Source organism: Pangasianodon hypophthalmus, chromosome 12, assembly GCF_027358585.1.
Source record: "Pangasianodon hypophthalmus isolate fPanHyp1 chromosome 12, fPanHyp1.pri, whole genome shotgun sequence".
Classification (NCBI taxonomy): Eukaryota; Metazoa; Chordata; class Actinopteri; order Siluriformes; family Pangasiidae; genus Pangasianodon; species Pangasianodon hypophthalmus.
The window spans coordinates 11,872,543-11,890,183 of NC_069721.1; the positions used below are offsets into that span (position 1 = coordinate 11,872,543).

The following is a 17,641-nucleotide window of genomic DNA, read 5'->3' on the forward strand; positions in this document are numbered from 1 at the left end:
TGTGTTTCATTACGTGCCTGTGCATCATCATTCATGAGTTCAGTGTTTATTTGCACTCTTATGGTGTATATGTGGAACTTGTTGGATGTAAAGGCATGTTGATGATGTGAACAATCATATAGACACATGTTCACATTGTTTAGCTCTGCTCTGGCTGCCTCGTGTTCGCCTGACTTGGCTGCAGGAGCGTTTGTGAAGTGTCCTCACGCAAGTTCTGCCCCCCACCCCCCCCACCCCGATGCCAAACATGTACTCTCCTTTATTCCTCTCTATCCCAACCACAGTCCTCCAAATTCTCTCTCTGTTTTAGTTCAGTTTGTACTTTCCAGCCACTCTGGCAGATCTTTTGACATCAAAAACGTCATGCATTTTCCCCCTCTTTTGATATTTTTTATGTTTAGTCCTTCCCTATCCTTCCGTTTTTAGCCCTAGTCACCACTGTTATTATTTTTCTATTCCAGCTACCAGCTGGTTTCCATCAGACCCAATCAGTGCTCTCGAAAGCTGCTCTGCAGATTTCAGGAGCAACAAAAGCGGAACACATTTCCTCTGAGCTCTGCTTGCTTAATGGAGCTCATACTGTTTGCACATCACCATCATCACTGAATCCACAGATAATCTTGGGTATTTAAAATACCTTCAATCTGAGGTCTGTGCGGCACACAGATAGCATTAGTGCATATCATTTTCCATCATTTAACAGCTTCCATTATTGAGCTGCAGTCCATGTTGTTGAGTTTGTGTTAACTTTTTTTTTGAATACATAGCTCTCACATAGCCAATTAGTATTGTCAGACATGTTGAATTGACTGAAATCTATAATTATAGCTGTTAGCACACGCGCACACACACACACACACACACACACACGGAGGCCGCATACCCTGTTTGATGGGTACGAAGGCAGGGAATTTTTTCATGCATCTCCATCCAAAGTTCACATGTGTGAGGCAGCTGTGTGTGTGTGTGCTTACGTGTGTATGTGCGTGTATGCTAGCATGTGTGTATTGTTGAAGATCACATTACATTGACCCCCACTGGATGCTCTTCTTTGACTAAATTTTAAAAAATCCAATTGAATTTATAGCACATGTGCAAGGCTAAATCTAGACTATTGGTGCCCCTAGTCAGGATTTTACTTTGGAACATTACCACACACACACGCACACACACACACACACATGTGACGTCTTCATGTGATGATAATAATATTTAACCTTATTAGTCACATTCTGTTTTTGTTTTCTCATTGTTTTACCGTAAATCACCAAACTCAATGAAAACCATACAAAAATGAATCATTAATTATACAGTAACATCAGCAATATTACGAAAACACATAACTGTGGTATAGTGAGCGAATACACATCTGTTTCACTGCATGAATATGCTGAAAAATTGTGAGTTTAATATATTCACTCACACACACTCACTTTCAGTAACCTTTTCTGGTCAGGGTCGTGGTGGATCCAGAGTCTATCCCAGGAACACACACACTCACATACTCCCTCAGACAATAGAGGCAATTTGTCTTAGCCAATAGCCAGTCCACTTACTGGCATGTTTTTGGGAGATGGGAAGAAACCAGAGATCCTAGAGGAATCCCACACAGACACAGGGAGAAGTCTATACAGCCAGGGGGATGCTGGAGCTGTGAAGTGGCAGTGCTACCCACTGCAACATTGTGCCGCCTCTTTCATTTAATGCTTATTATAATGTTTCTAGCATTTATTCAGTACCTGTTTTTTCTCTTACTGCTTTTACTCTGCACTCTATCAGTTCATCGCAGTTGATTTTTCAGGATGCAGAGTAATATGGTTTCTGCAGAAAGAAAATATGAAAACAGGCAATAGGCTTTGGAGCTGCCATCATTACATACACTATATGGCCAAAAGTATGTGGACAACTGACCATCACACTGATACATGAGCCTTCCACAAACTGTTGCCACAAAGTTGGAAGCACAAAATTGTCTAGAATGTCTTTGTCTTTGTATGCTGCATCATTCTGGTTTCCTTTCACTGGAACTAAGGAGCCTAAACCTGTTCTAGCATGACACTGCCCCTGTACACAAAGTGCCCTCCATAAAGACATGGATTGCCAAAGCTGATGTGAAAATGAGTAGCCTGCACAGAGCCCTGTCCTCAACCCCAGTATTAATGCTCATTTACTCCATCAGTGTGGCGCAAATACAGTATGTGGAGGCCCCAGGAAATACTGAGGCCCTATGCAATGGCCTAGTGCAAATAGCACCAGCTCTGCTAATGGGAACTGTTGATTTGTTGGGCACTCTTTCCAACCGTGGTATCACAGGAACTCAAGAACTGCACTTGGACGGTGCAAGACCTAACTCCAGGGAAGATTCTACAAAGTGTTTTGAAGAGGTGAAGACTCTGTGCTCAGTTGTCTGGGTTAGAAATCAATGACCAGCTTGCCTTCACAGGCCAGCAATTGCTGCAATCTCACAAGTTGCAGCAATCTCTTGATTTTGTTGGTTTGGTCTGTATTACATCCAGTAAATCAGAGAGTACCAGAATACACAGCACAGCCCCTTATAGAAACACTGGCCAGCCTAACAGATAGCACTATTAGACCACTGCAGATTACCCAAATGCTGCAGCAGGTCTGGTTTTTCCAGACACCAAATGCAAACCCATTACACCCCTCTTCACCTCAATCCACTTGCTCTCTGTAGCTGCTCGCATCAAATGGATTTTCATTTGCTAATTTAAAAAAATTATATGTATTACTTGGAACTAGCCATTTTTGGAGACAGGATATTGCACTATGACCATCTTCTTTGCTGCTTTTTTCTCTACTGAGTATGTGTAACATTATATGTAATAATGTTGAATTAGATCCCTAACAGAAGCTGACACTGTTATTCCTTAGGATTTTACTTTTTGAAAGTCATCCAATTGGTAATTCGCATATAAAGCACTAGAATTTTGAAGTCTTTTTAAGTCTGCCACAGCTTTGTGTCAATGACAGTTTGTTACTTTTATGTTTTTGTGTATTTGCAGGATGCTGGAATATTCGCTCAACCTGCAGAATGTCAGTTTCTCTGCTGTTCGTACTGTCAGAGTGCTGAGGCCTCTACGAGCGATCAACCGTGTGCCCAGTGAGTACTGATACTACTAACCTCTCTTACCCTGTAGTCAGTGTTTCATAGTATATCTGCACAATGTCAGCTCTGTGGGAACTGAATAGGATCTGAATGACACTGAATCTGCTCAGAGACATACAGTAGTAGTTACATGCCTCCCGTACAGCTAGCCAGCTAACTAGCCAACCAGCAAGTTTTTTTCTCCCAGCCAGAGGTACAGCAGCTATTTCTGTTCACTGCTCTCCAGAACTTCCTGCTATCCAGAATATAGGATCTAGAGATTAATAGATTATATCTTCAATTCAATTCAGTGTTTGCCCTTTATATACAAAATCTAAGGTGGTAGAAAGATTTTTCATATCAGCTTTGTTTACTAACTCCCACATACTACATACTATATATTATGTCTAAATAGTGATTTGGAATACTGAAATGGTATTTATTATGGTAATTTGCAGTTTAGGATGCATAACTACAACTCATCAGCACTGTTCCTACTGAACTGCGTGCATATGTGATCACTCACTTCTGATGATGCTCCCATGCAGAAATTTTTTTTAATCTGTGCACAACATTGACACACAAATGTGAATAAAAAATTTAATAAACTGGAGTAACTGATAGACGCTTGCGGAACAGTACAGCCACAGGTACACTTGACTCTCATAACAGCATTTCAATTTTTCTTATTTTATGAAAGCCCAAACAGGAACTGATGTCAAAAGTGACACAATCCCACTGCCACCCAAATTTATTCCCAGCCACAAATAATTCTAGGTAGCTACATTAGCTATTAAATCACCTGTTTAATCTTGTTACTATAGTGGCGCTGCAGAGAGTTGTCTTCCCAGGTTAGCCAACTAACGGTAACCATTTAGGGGCAGAGCAGCTGCAGTCTGTGTGGCTCATATTTTTTGCTCCAATGGCAGAAGTATCTGCCCAATAGAAACAGGATTTGCTCAGCAAGAAATAAATTTAGAGGGAACATTGCTCACAAGTAGTCTCATTATTATAGTAGTGTTATGAAGACAAAATCTTAGGAAGGTGGCACTTGAATGTGTCTAAGAATAGTTGCTAGGGGGATGTGTGAAAATAAGTAATTATAAGTTGTATTTATACAGCATTATGACATACTGTTAGCGACCTAGCCAGGCAATGTTTACTCGCTAGCTGAAACACAGAGTAAAGGATAACCTAGTTACACAGATTGAAGGCAAGCAGGCACTTCCTCTCACTTGATCTAACCAAGTGTGAAGTACAAAAATACACCAAATATACAGTGCTAGGTATCAGCTATCTTATCTATTCGGTTAGAGCTTACACCTCCTTATATAATTGTTTTCATTTAAAATCACTAACTTTACTTAAAATCATTTTACATAAATGTACTTAAAATGTACTAGCACAGATAGTATCCACACCTTCTTTCTGCCTAATGTTGGAGCATGATGACATAGTACATCGTGATGACACATGCATCCCAAAAGTCATGCCAAATCCAACACAAGCAGCTCTGACTGTAAATAGTTGTAGGATTTTCAGGGTGTCTCACAGCATCTCAGGAATGTCATGTTTCTAACGAGTTTCATGTCTCCAATTCCTCCTGAGGACTCTAAATATGAGTGGTAACGCTCAGATTAAATAATGGTAAAGCTCATTTAAAATGCTGTGAGTGACCCAGCTAGGATTTTGACTAAGGTCCTTGATCTGATTTTGCATCTGTCTGGCTCACTGGGTTCTGATCCAGCCAAGTGTTTTTTCACCAGTGCTCCATCAATATAAAGTAAATTGCTCATAAACTTTGTGCCTGTCTCAATCCTGCTATCTGTCTAGCACAGCATGAGGCACTACCGTGTCCTACTCAAGCAAAGAGACAATCAGTGTCACTTTAAACCCAGCGGTCCTGACGTAGCACACATAAGTGTGATGAGTGAAGAGTTTAAAAGAGTGAGCACAGCATAGCCACTTCTCTCTGTACTACTGCATAATTAATACTGGTGTCAGTCAAAGGTGTGGGGGCCAGCCAAGTGGGAGCAGGCAACCTTATTTGCTGTTCAAGAATCACTTAGGTTAATTAAAGGCTTAATGATGGAATTAATTTGGAAATAATTTGTATGTCACCTGCTGTGAAATGTTATTTGAAAAATGGGAGTTGTAGGGATACCCATGAGTCCCATTTGTCATTTTTCTACTTATTTTAAGATCTCTAATCAAAACATGAGGCAACGTAATAGGAAGCAAAGTCACACCATCCATCATTTGGTTGTCCAACTCAAAACAGAGGCAGTGCTCGAATAACTTTAAATTCCTTGGCATGAAAATAGAAAGCTAAATGGTCAATCTATATTACACTACCCATAGGGTTTCACACTACAAAAAACTGAAAAACTCCTCTGTTCCCCATCCTAAGATGCTCCTAAGTGCTTTTCTGACTCCCTCTCTCTCTGTGCCTTTACCTTCACCTTTATATTCCTCCTGTTCTCTCTTCTGCTGTTGTTCTCCATTTCTGTGGCTTGATTGATGAAGGTGAAAAACAACCTGCCAGTCACAAATCAAAATACCGCTGTGCAATGCAAGCAACGAGAGCAGAGCAAGCTCTTATTTGTGGGCATACCAGAGAAAGCTTTAACATATTTGCCTGGTCTGCAAATGCCTGTCAGGGGAGTTGTCTGGCTTAATCTGCATAAAGTGTGGATTCGCCTGTCTGTAAACATTGGACTTCACTACAATAACACCCACACTGGATATAGCTATGTGTGTATACTCAGTGGGCAGTTGGAGGTTGATTGGAAATTTCTCTGGTCATCCACTAGTGACCCATTATTATTTGGAGTGAAGAAAAGTGCCCCAGTCAGCATATGGCAGGAGTTATGGAATCTCAGGAAGCCTGACAGTAATTGGGGCAGTGGACATGCAGATTTATGCAGGAAATAAGAGCATTATATACAGAGAGAGACAGAGAGAGAGAGAGAAAGCAGCTGAGCCATGAGGTGATCAGTCTTTAGGATTATGGGGATGAGGGTATAGCAGTAATAAAAGAACCTGACACTCAGGGAAACACAGGCAGTGATATAGATATAATATCTTTGCACATTACGTTTTGCACCACCTATGATGAATGAAAGGGGTGTTTCATAATGGGATTATAAAAGCCCAATTACTAGCTACTGACAGTTGGACAGTAACTAGGTGTTTCAGTGGGAGGTAATGATACCAAAGCTAGAATTAACAGACCAACAGAATGTATTCAGGTTAAAACCTGGGCATGGCCTAAACCTGAAGGTTGTTTTTTTAAATATATTTTAAAAATATTTATGAATCTTGATTTATGAATGAAAATATTAATTCTTCCACTATGCCTCTAGAAACACCTAAAACACTGAAAAAAAAACAGATTTAGCATGGTCTATTAATACTGGTTCTGACAGTTCCATCAGCTACACTGGTCAATAGATGTGTGCAGGACTGTTTTTTTATGCTGTTATTATTTGTTTGCACCTTCTTGTGATACTTTTTAATGAATTTAGTTGGTTTATTTCCCAAAATATAAACAAACTCCCAGCATAATGAATTAACACTGTAAATACATCGTGCAGCACCTTACGTTCATATTAATTAATTAATTAATGTACTTAATCTTTTTTTATGTCCCGCAAGTTTCATAGCTGACTGCTTGCTTGCATGTAACCAAAAGCTCCCCACTTTTTTGTTGCTTCCCATGGGATACCATCCCTCATGCTCTAGTCTCAACCAGATGCTCTGAGAACGTTGCTGTCTGGCAAGATTAAAAAAAAAAAAAAAAAAAGAATAGCGTTTCTCTTATTTATATCTGTTTAGAACACATTATCTGTTCATTCTGAATAATGTATCCATTTTTAGTTAAAACACACAATGGGACCCTGTGTGTGTGTGTGTGTGTGTGTTTAGTGCGCATAGTTGTGGTGAAGAAACTAAAGCTAGAAGTAAAAAGAAAAGACCTGTGAGAAGTCGTAAATTGCGCAAGTGATGTTTCAACAAAGATAACTGATCTAAGGAAAGAGTGATTTATAGAAGGCTGGGAATGTGAATATATGAATCAATACATGATTACTGTTGGTATACAGGTTGTGAATCATGAGCAGATCCATTTTCACCATCTCAATGAATGTTGTTTAGAGAGAAATTGGAGTAAGATTTGTTCTTTTCCAAACCACATTGAATTAGTGTTAGAAAGATTGAACTCTTTCATTTTGCTAGTTGGATCTTCTATTGTACATAGACTCCTTTATCTGATTAAGTGATGCATTCATAGGAAAGTTTTAATGATTTGAAAGTATTAATTTAATGTTAAGCATTTCTTTCTTAATCCATAGGCCAGCAGACGATATATACTGTATGCATGTCATGGGTGATTAGAATGGCCATGACCCTAAAAAAATTGCTTATCGTTCCTCCTCCCTGTGTGCTTTTGATATTAGACTGTTTGGCATATGCGAATGACTCAAAAGTGCAGATTCTCCCATGGGTATATTTCCACTGCTGCTCTGGGACCTCCACAGGCCTGTCTCCTGGAATGGCTTTATAAGGGAATGTATAAGCTAGCGGAGATATTTAAAGGTCCTTTTAGTGTATTTCTCAATATGTTTTTAAAAGGGGGTCTTCAGAGAAGACGTTTAGACAAATGAAAGCAGGAGTAACCTTTTCATGCCTATAGACTTGTATTCAGAGTGCTCTTAATGTGATAGATAATCTCTGAGATAACATCTTTCAGTTAACAGTTCTGCCCCTGGCATCTTAGAAGGTCAATAAATAGACAAGATTAATGATTAAAACCTTTCTGTACCTGAATCATTCTTATGTAAACTTATGTGAACTTTTCTGGGATAGTGGTGCATGTTCAGGATTCTCCAAACCTGAACAGTACTACTTATATATGTAAAATCAACTGCATGCATACATTTTTAAATAATATTTTTAATTTCTCAGAAATATATATATATACAGTTAAAATGTTATTCAGCACAACCAGGGTCATAAAAAAGTAGATGATGGAGAAATTTTAAAATTTCCAAATCAACTATTAGATGCCTCCATAATAACAGGCTACGGTGTCTGAACTTCACTAAGCTTTACTGGAACTATAGTTGAAATCAAGTTTATTTTTGGTGTTTTCATTATGAGTGCCAATAATCCTGAATTTAATTGTTTAAGCTCTTCATCTTGTTAATTTTTTTCTTATAAACATATTTTATTGATTAATAATTTAATACTTGAATTTGTTTCTTTGTTTGGGAATTAAATATTGATCCTTTATTTTTTTTTAGAAATTACTTCCCCTTATTTGGCATTTCATTCATTGAATACTATTCCCCCTGATATTTATATTGTTATTGTTATAAAAATTCAGAGAGAACATATAGAATTTTTTTTAATAGTCTTTTTTCTTGTAGAGAAAAATGCTCTTCAGAGGAAATAATTAATGGTGATGATTCAGTGCTTCTTAGATACTCAGTGAATTGCTGTATTTGGGTGAATGCCTTAGATGTTTTGGTGTCACTAATGAGCAGAGTGCATAAATCTTCCATCTCAGTACGGTAGGTTAGCGGTGATTATAGTACCACTGATGTTTGGGAGGTTATTTTCTCAAACATTTACAACTGTACTTTTTTCTACTTTAAATACATTTTTACTAGTAAATACATGGACAGGCAAGTATTCCACAGAACATGTCTCTGAGATGATTAAAAACAATGGCATGGTAGCACGAGAATGGGTTCTATAAACCCACCTGAATCCATTATGGTCATTATTAAAATTTATTTTGGCTGCTTATACCAATCTAAAAATGTATGTTTCAGCAGGCTGCAGATGTCCCCTTGCTTAGAGGAGGCTGCCAGGGGCTCATGTCGGATTACGCTTCCATTGATTGTCATGGTTTATTCTCTACTCACCTGGCTTCACAAATCCACCCAGAGCGCACACACAAGGCTACCAGAAGACATTATGCAGACTCAGCTCAGTGGATATATTTGCTCTGCTAAGAATTTTATGACCTAGCATAAACATGTGGTCTACAATAATCCCTCATAAACAAGGATGTGTTAGAATACAGAGCATTGTGCATTTATTGAGCTTTTACAGGGCATGTGTTCAGCTGAAGCTGTTCCTTTGTGTGCATTATGGTTCTTGTTTTTACAGACAAGTAAGCAGCAAGTATACTCTTCTTGTTGTGCAGGTATGAGAATCTTGGTGACTCTCCTGCTGGACACTCTCCCTATGCTGGGCAATGTGTTGCTGCTCTGCTTCTTTGTCTTTTTCATCTTTGGGATTGTTGGGGTCCAGCTGTGGGCGGGGCTTCTCCGTAACCGCTGCTTCCTGCCTGTGAACTTCTCTGTGTAAGTGTCCAGTGATTTAGTTAAAAGACTAAAAATCCTGAAATTGTAATGAAATCTTTTGTATTATTATGCCCATATACTACAGTGCTACATATCACATCATCAAAGTAGTGCATAACCAACACTATCTACTCTTTGAAAATGAAATTCCCCCATGAATGAATTTCGCTTATTGGATGCTGTGAGAACTCTAGTACTGTAATCTTTGGCTACATTCTGTAATAGAAGGCTATAGTGACTTAAGCAGCAAAAGCAGAGAATAATGTCTTAGCTTAACTGAATCCCAAATTGTCTTGCAGTGGTGATTACCTAACAGCAAATATGTCCTAAAGTTGTAAATCACTGTTAAGAAATAAATATTTCAGGTATCCACATGCGCCACATTTGTCCCAACAGGTAATTGAAGCTATTTGCGCTGCTAATTTGCTGTGTCCCTTTCACTCAGAGGTGAATATGTTTCAACAGACAGCCCAATTATGCTCTGTCAGAGCAAAGCTCCATTAGAGCTAGTCCTTATTGAGCCCATCACCCTGTGGAGCTAGTTAGATCTTGGTCAGCATAAGAGATGCTGAGGTCCAAATTTGATCAGCCACTGGTAATGATGTACACAATTGCTGCTACATGACAGAGTAACCAAAAGGCTGCAGTGTTCATTCATAAAACAGCAATTTTGATAAGCCAATCCTCTCACACTTCTGTAGGTCACAGCATTCCCAAGACACATTTTAAAGGTTATGTACATACATGCTTGATAATTGTAGCTGCATGTGCACGCCTACGATAGACAGAGTCACATGCTGTGGCAAGTTGGGTGAGATTTTTCTGAAACATTGGTCAGAGAAATGTATTTTCTCTCAGTGTCTCTTCTAGTTGCATCATCTTCTGGCTCGTATCTTGTCATATAGTTGATGTATGAGTTTCAGCATCAGAATGTTCTGTAGAACTTACTGCACCACAGAAGAACAAGTTTCAGCCTTACAGTCCTGGATGAACTGTTATTAAAATTCCTAGAATTACCTAATGCTTCAGGTATATTATGAATATGCTGTTAAAGTTGAATTGAACTGCCATGTTTAAAATCGATATGCCATTTCTATGTATATCAGTCCCCAAAGTGTAGACCTGCCCAATTACTACCACGTTGACGATGAGAGCCCGTTCATCTGCTCTCAGATGGGGGATAATGGGATGCGCCACTGCAACTCCATACCTAAGTTGCATGAGGACGGTCTGCAATGTCAGCTGGATATGGGAGCCTACAACAGCACGGATAACACCACATGTGTTGATTGGAACCAGTACTACACCAACTGCTCTGCTGGGGATGTCAACCCTTTTAAGGGTGCCATCAACTTTGATAACATAGGCTATGCCTGGATTGCCATTTTTCAGGTGAGTTTTCACTATGAATTTTGTATTGAGGTAGACACCATTGCCAAATACTGCAAAAAGATTTTCAAACTGAGCAGGACCAGGCTGGAATGAGGGTGAACTCACTCTGTCTCAGTAATAAAACAAGAAGGTTGCATACTAAAACATGGCTTCTGTCCTTTATCTCACTGACATCAAAATGCCATTGCAGTTTTAATTTGACACTTCATTCTGATTTCAGAAATAACTTGAATTCAGCCATAACATGCTGCCACTTGGGGGTTTTGAAAAAATCTGCCGTTTTGAAATAGCTCTTTCATTTACTGGATGGAATACGATGACGGTGTTCAGCTGTCCCCATTAACATTGGATAACCTTTTATCACAAATCAATGCTAAAGTCTTAATTCTTCGATGCATTATGGTATTAAACTGCTGGTTATGTGCCACGGAAGTCTCAGTAGGGATGCTTGTCACATTTAGGAAGAAAAATTAAAATAGAAATCTATTAAATATTTAGGATACTGCCACATACTGAGGACTGAGAGGGTTTGAAGGCTTAATTGTTGCTGTGCGAGCTGCCAATACTGTAGCCTCAAAGTCTAATGGCTCTAAAATGAATTAGTTGTCCGACAGCACCTTGTACTATTGCTCTAAAGATTACAGGAGATTTGTTTCTCTTTTCCATCTGATTGTTTGAGGAATAACAGATGGGATTAAAGTATCAGAGAGCATATCTGCACTAGGATGTTCCCCTGAGTCTGCTGGTCTTCCAGGTCATGCTCGGGGATCTCATCACTGCCTAATGATGCATTTTTGAATTCAGAGACAACAGCTGCACTGTGCCATTTGTATGTTGTGCTAAAGCTGACCAGAGTATCTAATAAACATTTTTGTCATATAGTAGTGATGGTCATTAGTAGCATGCATTACTACTGCACAGAATATTTAATTATCTTTTTTTTCTTACCGGATAAGAGACATGTAATGTGCTGAATGTGTAATTGCTTGAAAGCTGAATTCTTTTTCTTGTCTTGCTTTAGGTCATCACTCTGGAGGGTTGGGTGGACATTATGTACTTTGTAATGGATGCACACTCCTTCTACAATTTTATCTACTTCATTTTCCTGATTATAGTAAGTGGCTTTCAACCCATCACACAGCTTTTTTGGGCAAGATCTAGTGCTATGCCCGTCTTACACACAATGTACTACATGAGTAGCAATATATTCTATGTATACTTAGTTATTAGGGATGTGAGTGAATGCAAATATATTATACAGATTATATTAATAGTATTAATTCCCACCCTAATTACCACTCAAAAAACTCACAAAGAGACTTGAAACTAGCCCAAAAATTTCAGGCATTGGCAAGGGAGATTTTTTTTTCCGATTAATTTACAGAATTACTGCTCTACCACACAGACCATGCACTGTGCACATGGCAGCATATCTCTGCTTGGGTGTTCATAAACAATTATGTAATTAATTAAAAAAAAATATTGGATTGTTCGCCATTGTTATTAAAAGAAAACCTTCCCAGAAAATCATATGATTATTGTAACAGAATACAGCAGAAAAGCCCCCAGTTGACTTGCAGGAGCACTGCATCCCAGCTTCGTAGTAGATTCTGACAGCATGTTCAGTGAACCTTTCTGATTTTTCTGGAACGTAACAAACCCAAAATCAAGTCAGATAAAATATTATTATATGGCTATTGTTGTCAACTATCCCATACCGGGGAGCTATTCTGTAAAGCCGTCAGTATAAAACAAACACAGATTTCACCAGATAGTGGCATTGTGTTACACCCCTAGTAGGTATATATTGACTAATATTCAGTAATATATTAGGTATAAATAATATTTTCATATGGGTTAGACTTGAAGACCTCAGGAGAATCTGCAGGAGAATTTCTTCAGGGTTACATTCTTAAATGTTGAACATTTTATGTCAGAAGAAATGAGTGTTACATTTGTACAGGGACACATGTGCTGGAGTGGGTAAAAGTGTTATTTGTCCATGGGGAAACAGTATTAGCTGTAATGTATTTAATGCTAAACACTCAGTCTACTCCCTACCCGAAGCCTTTTAGCTATTCCATTCCAGGAGAGTCAAGAATAAGTAGCAGCAATCACTTACACTTCTCCAGTATTATGAGCTTTTGATTGCTCTGTAATGCCTAGTAACTGCATAATGTTATGTTCATACTAGAACATATTCCTGGGAAAAAATTGAACTAAGCAAAACTAAATTGTGCTGAAACTGCTATTAAGTTTTTGTCAGTTGCCTGCTCTCTCTCTCTTTCTCTAGGTGGGCTCATTCTTCATGATCAACCTATGCCTAGTTGTCATAGCCACCCAGTTCTCTGAAACAAAACAGCGTGAAAGTCAGCTGATGAAGGAGCAGAGAGTGCGATTCATGTCAAACGCCAGCACCCTAGCCAGCTTCTCAGAACCAGGTAGCTGCTATGACGAGCTCCTCAAATATCTGGTTTACATTGTTCGGAAAGCCACCAGGCAGTTAGGCCACCTAACCCGGGCAGCTGCTCGCCGGGCAGGCATCAGGATATGCGCCTCACCCACCCCCGAGCCTCCGAATGCCAAGAGACGAAGGCACAGGAAGCGGCAGGGCTCCATTCATCACCTTGTTCACCATCACCATCACCACCACCATCACTACCATCTTGGCAATGGGAATATCCGGAGTGACGGTGCCCAGGAGATCGAAGTGTCCTCGAGGAACAACAACAGGAATGGAGCAGGAACGGGACGTCTTACTCTCCCCACCATTGTGCCTCTGCAGGACCCGTCCCCTTCTTGCTCTGCAGCTCTGGGCTCCAGCAGTGCTGAATCTATACACAGCACCTACCACATGACCTGCCACTTGGAGCCACATCGTGCCTCCACATTAGGCCATCCAGTGCTGCACGCTTACAAGAGGAACTCAGTGCCATTTGCCGCACCAGTGCATAAGAACTATCCAACTCTACAGCCTCGTGTAGCCCTGGAACAGCTCAGGCAGAGGGCGCTGGATCCTGGAGGAGCCTGTTGCACTGCCAACATCCTCAGCAACCTCAACATACCTCCAAACCCTATCAACACATCCCAGTGCCTGCTGGAAACACAAGGGCCTGCAGGTAAATGAACAAACCAGAGTTATTTCTATGATGGGTTTCTTTCCATTCTGTTAATGTCAGTTGATGAGTTGATAGATGCCTTTTGGAGGTACTTCCGTCAAGTCTTGTGGAATGCTTGGAAAAATTAAACTTGCTTTTATATGTCTAAAGCCTAATCATTTACCAAATACATTCCAGGGAATTCCTCACGCAAGCTCTCCAATACCAACTGCAGTGGTACAAATTTGGATGCTATGCTGATGTTTGACCCTGAGACCTGCCCCTACTGTATCAAATCAATGGGTAATGATTCAGAGGGAACTGAAGCAAACGAGACTGCAGACTCAGACAGCGAGGGAGTGTATGAATTCACGCAAGACGCACACTATCGGGATGGCAGGGACCCCAATAGGAAAAAGAAGTTTAAATTAGGTGCTCGGGCAGCAAAGGTAGTGCACTTCTGGAGACTGGTGTGTGACACATTCCGCAAGATTGTAGACAGCAAGTATTTTGGACGAGGCATCATGATCGCCATCCTCATCAATACCCTCAGCATGGGAATCGAGTACCATGAGCAGGTTAGTGCTTGTCAAACTAAGATAAATCTATCATGTTTAACTGTACTACTTATCCTAGGTGGTTGACTTGTTTGCTGAAGATGTGTTAAAAACAGAAAGATGCATCTGAAGTCATACACGTTTAACCTTTTCATATAGTTTCATGGAATATTGTGAAGGTAAAAGTGCTATAATGACTAAAACAGGTGATTGCTTTAAGACTGTATGTATGGACAGTTAAAAAACAACCATGTATTTAAGGGTATGATGGAGTGATAGATAGTGATAGTTGATTGGCTGACCAATGGTGCTTCTTGAGTCACTTGGAAAACTCCATGCTAGGGTTGTTGACACGGCGTCACAGTCCTATGATTAGACGGTTACTTCAAATACAGATTAAAATGCACTTCCATCTTTATTTTTTTTGGCTCAGCAAAAGGTGTGCTTTTCCTTGCAGCCACTCTCTCTTTCATCTTATAATGCCAACGTGATAAATACTGACAATGTAAGAGATTTTATGGAAGTGTTATAATTAAAATGATCTTTCTAAAGTACTTTTTGGGTTGGAATATGTGTGCATGGGGAGGTGGGATAATGTAATTTTTATTGGAATATCTCTGGGATTTTAGTCCTGTCCAAATCCGTCACGTCAGTAATTTTTTTATCGGCAGCAAATACATGTGTCTAGAAAGATTATTCTGCATTTTACCTTCATTAAATTTAACCAGTAGAAATAACCCTAGGCAATATATCTCTTGTCCAAAATGGCATGTTGGTAAAGATCCCGTTGCTTCTTCTTCAGTATAAAGACACTTCAGGAAGCACTCGATCTTTTCTATTGTCTCCTGAGAAACCCAAATGAAGACACATATTGACTGAATTTAAAGAGCAGAACAATAAAATATAGACAAGGTTTAATAGGACTCTTCAGAGAAGCAACGCTTCCAGGGGTTTTAGGTAAGTTTCTGAGATCTTAGCACAGGTAAAGCCAACTGAAATTTTATTGTCACGTGACCTGCTAATGATTAAGTGCAACTTGCATGGCCATGAGCCCTATAGCAAGCACTTATAATAAGGAACAAATATTATAATAATATGAGGTGTACGTATCAGGCATGGAATTTTAGTGTGACAAATATGCATGAACACACTCCCATTTCTGTGATTTAAACAGAGATTGCTTATCTCATGCAACTTGATCATAATTTCACCACCAGTTTGTGTGTTTAAAATGGCTGATTAATAGCATGATACTGTGAAACTGTGATATTTTAGACTAGGTTATCATACTGTGAAAAGCCGTAACACCCCTAGGATGAACAAACTTGACAAAAACCTGACAACTTGACAAACTACAAAATAGAGTACTAAATAAATTTTAAATATTTCCTGTGTCACAAAACGCCATCCTTCAATGGATTAAAACCTGTCCATGTTCCACTGTGTCCTGCTTAAGGTGTCTGTGTGAGATGAATAGCAGCAGGTAGCACATCTCTCCTCTGCTTAATGGCTTGTAGGATGACACTGCTGAGAAATGAAAGGTCTTCCTTTGTTACGAAAAGAAGCACAAGAAAAAAGGATGAGAGTTACGTATTAATCTTTTCATTGTGGAATAACAGAGTTGGTGTCTGTAATGTATCGCCTACATTTAAAAGTTTAGACAACACAACACCTCACACTTTCAAAGGTCCTCTCAGGAACATGATTCACACCCCAGCTGACTGTGGCAGCAGTTCAATAACTTTCTCACTCACCAGAGAGATGCAATGCTCTGATTATTCAACTAGCAAAGGCTTCAGACTTCAGTACTGGTACTGTAGGTGACGGTTGATAGATGTTTGTGCGCAGATGGAGTTCTGATCTGCACGCTATCAGCGGTTTCTTTCTCCCTGCCCTTTGTATAACTTTTCCTGAGGCTTGTGGAATTCCAGGCTTTTCACGCATCTTATGCTCATGTTGTTTACTGTAGTGGAGTAATTTGGTCCATGCAGGCAGAGGAGCACAAGTGTGAAGGCTGAATTGATGAGAGGGCAGCCGAGCCACATCTGAAACTCATCGTCCCGTGTTTACACAGTGTGCTCGCATGCCTTGCAGTCTTCCACATCATCCGGGGGGCACGCACCATGGTTCGTTCATGCCCACTTGCTGCTTGAAGTTGCTGCCCAGTGCTTGGATGCAAACAGAGAGGAAAATTATCTGCCTTTCACAGAAGTTTGACATTCTGATAAATGTGACAGTGTTTTTTTTCCCTTAGTCTGAAAATTGTTAATTCTTGAACAAGAAAACATCCATCATTCTCTTGACTTATTCTAATATGGATCATATTTAACAACTGCTCTTTGTTTAATCCCAGAAGTCACTGCATCAAGCATGTGAACTTTTGAACCTTGCATGAGAGCTGGTGGGTTAACTGAACTGGACTGGTGTGCGAGAGCATGTGACTTGTTATTGAGTGAATGTGCTGGACCTGAAAGAAAGGCAATGTGAGCTCATGCTCTTCATTGGCTTTGCTTCGCTCCTGTGGCGCTAGCGATAGCCTGAGGGAAGGCAGCACACACACACATGGATGGTGTTTCCCTTCTCTGTATCTCCTCTAGTGTTGACTGCTGGAGAATTCTGGCAGAGAAAGCTGCCTTTATCTTGTGGCCCATCTGGAAAACGGGAGACGGCCTAAAGAAGGAATGTGGATTTACAAGGTTACTCGGGTTCTTTGACCTAGTCCCTGAGCAAATAAAACTTGATGCCAACCTGCCTAATTGCATCTGTTCTCTTTTACTGTCCTGGAGGTTTTATTGCTCTCTTTTTTACTGGCCCAGTCTTCTTATCACCACCTTTTCTTGTTATGCTTATTGGCTTGGATTGGGATATGGCCCTGTGTTCTCCTGTGGAGGACTCTTTAAACCTCTGTTAAGCAGACAATTGCTTCACAGTGACTCAAGAGCTTTGCTCTTTCATCTTTTGACATTATGCATCACTTCTCTAAGAACACTGGTTTCTTCACTTTGCTTACAGCAGAGGTTGGAAGTCACATTTGGGATGCAGACTATTCATTGAGTTGCTACCAGGGTGGCCACTGCTGGAAGTTCTTGAAATAAGCCTTTTTGTTTGAACAAC

At 39.9% G+C, this 17,641-nt stretch overlaps 1 protein-coding gene across 13 annotated transcripts in view; it reads left to right on the plus strand.

Annotated features, from left to right (window-relative positions):
- Positions 1-17,641, plus strand: part of cacna1g (calcium channel, voltage-dependent, T type, alpha 1G subunit) — a 177,541-nt gene that overhangs the window by 85,735 nt on the left and 74,165 nt on the right. For all 13 annotated transcript variants that reach the window (XM_053238660.1, XM_053238658.1, XM_053238666.1 and 10 more), the window contains exons 5-10: positions 3,024-3,121; positions 9,321-9,480; positions 10,587-10,872; positions 11,894-11,986; positions 13,166-13,991; positions 14,169-14,548. In XM_053238660.1, the coding sequence (XP_053094635.1) occupies positions 3,024-3,121; positions 9,321-9,480; positions 10,587-10,872; positions 11,894-11,986; positions 13,166-13,991; positions 14,169-14,548 (1,843 nt within the window). The remainder of the gene's footprint in view (positions 1-3,023; positions 3,122-9,320; positions 9,481-10,586; positions 10,873-11,893; positions 11,987-13,165; positions 13,992-14,168; positions 14,549-17,641) is intronic.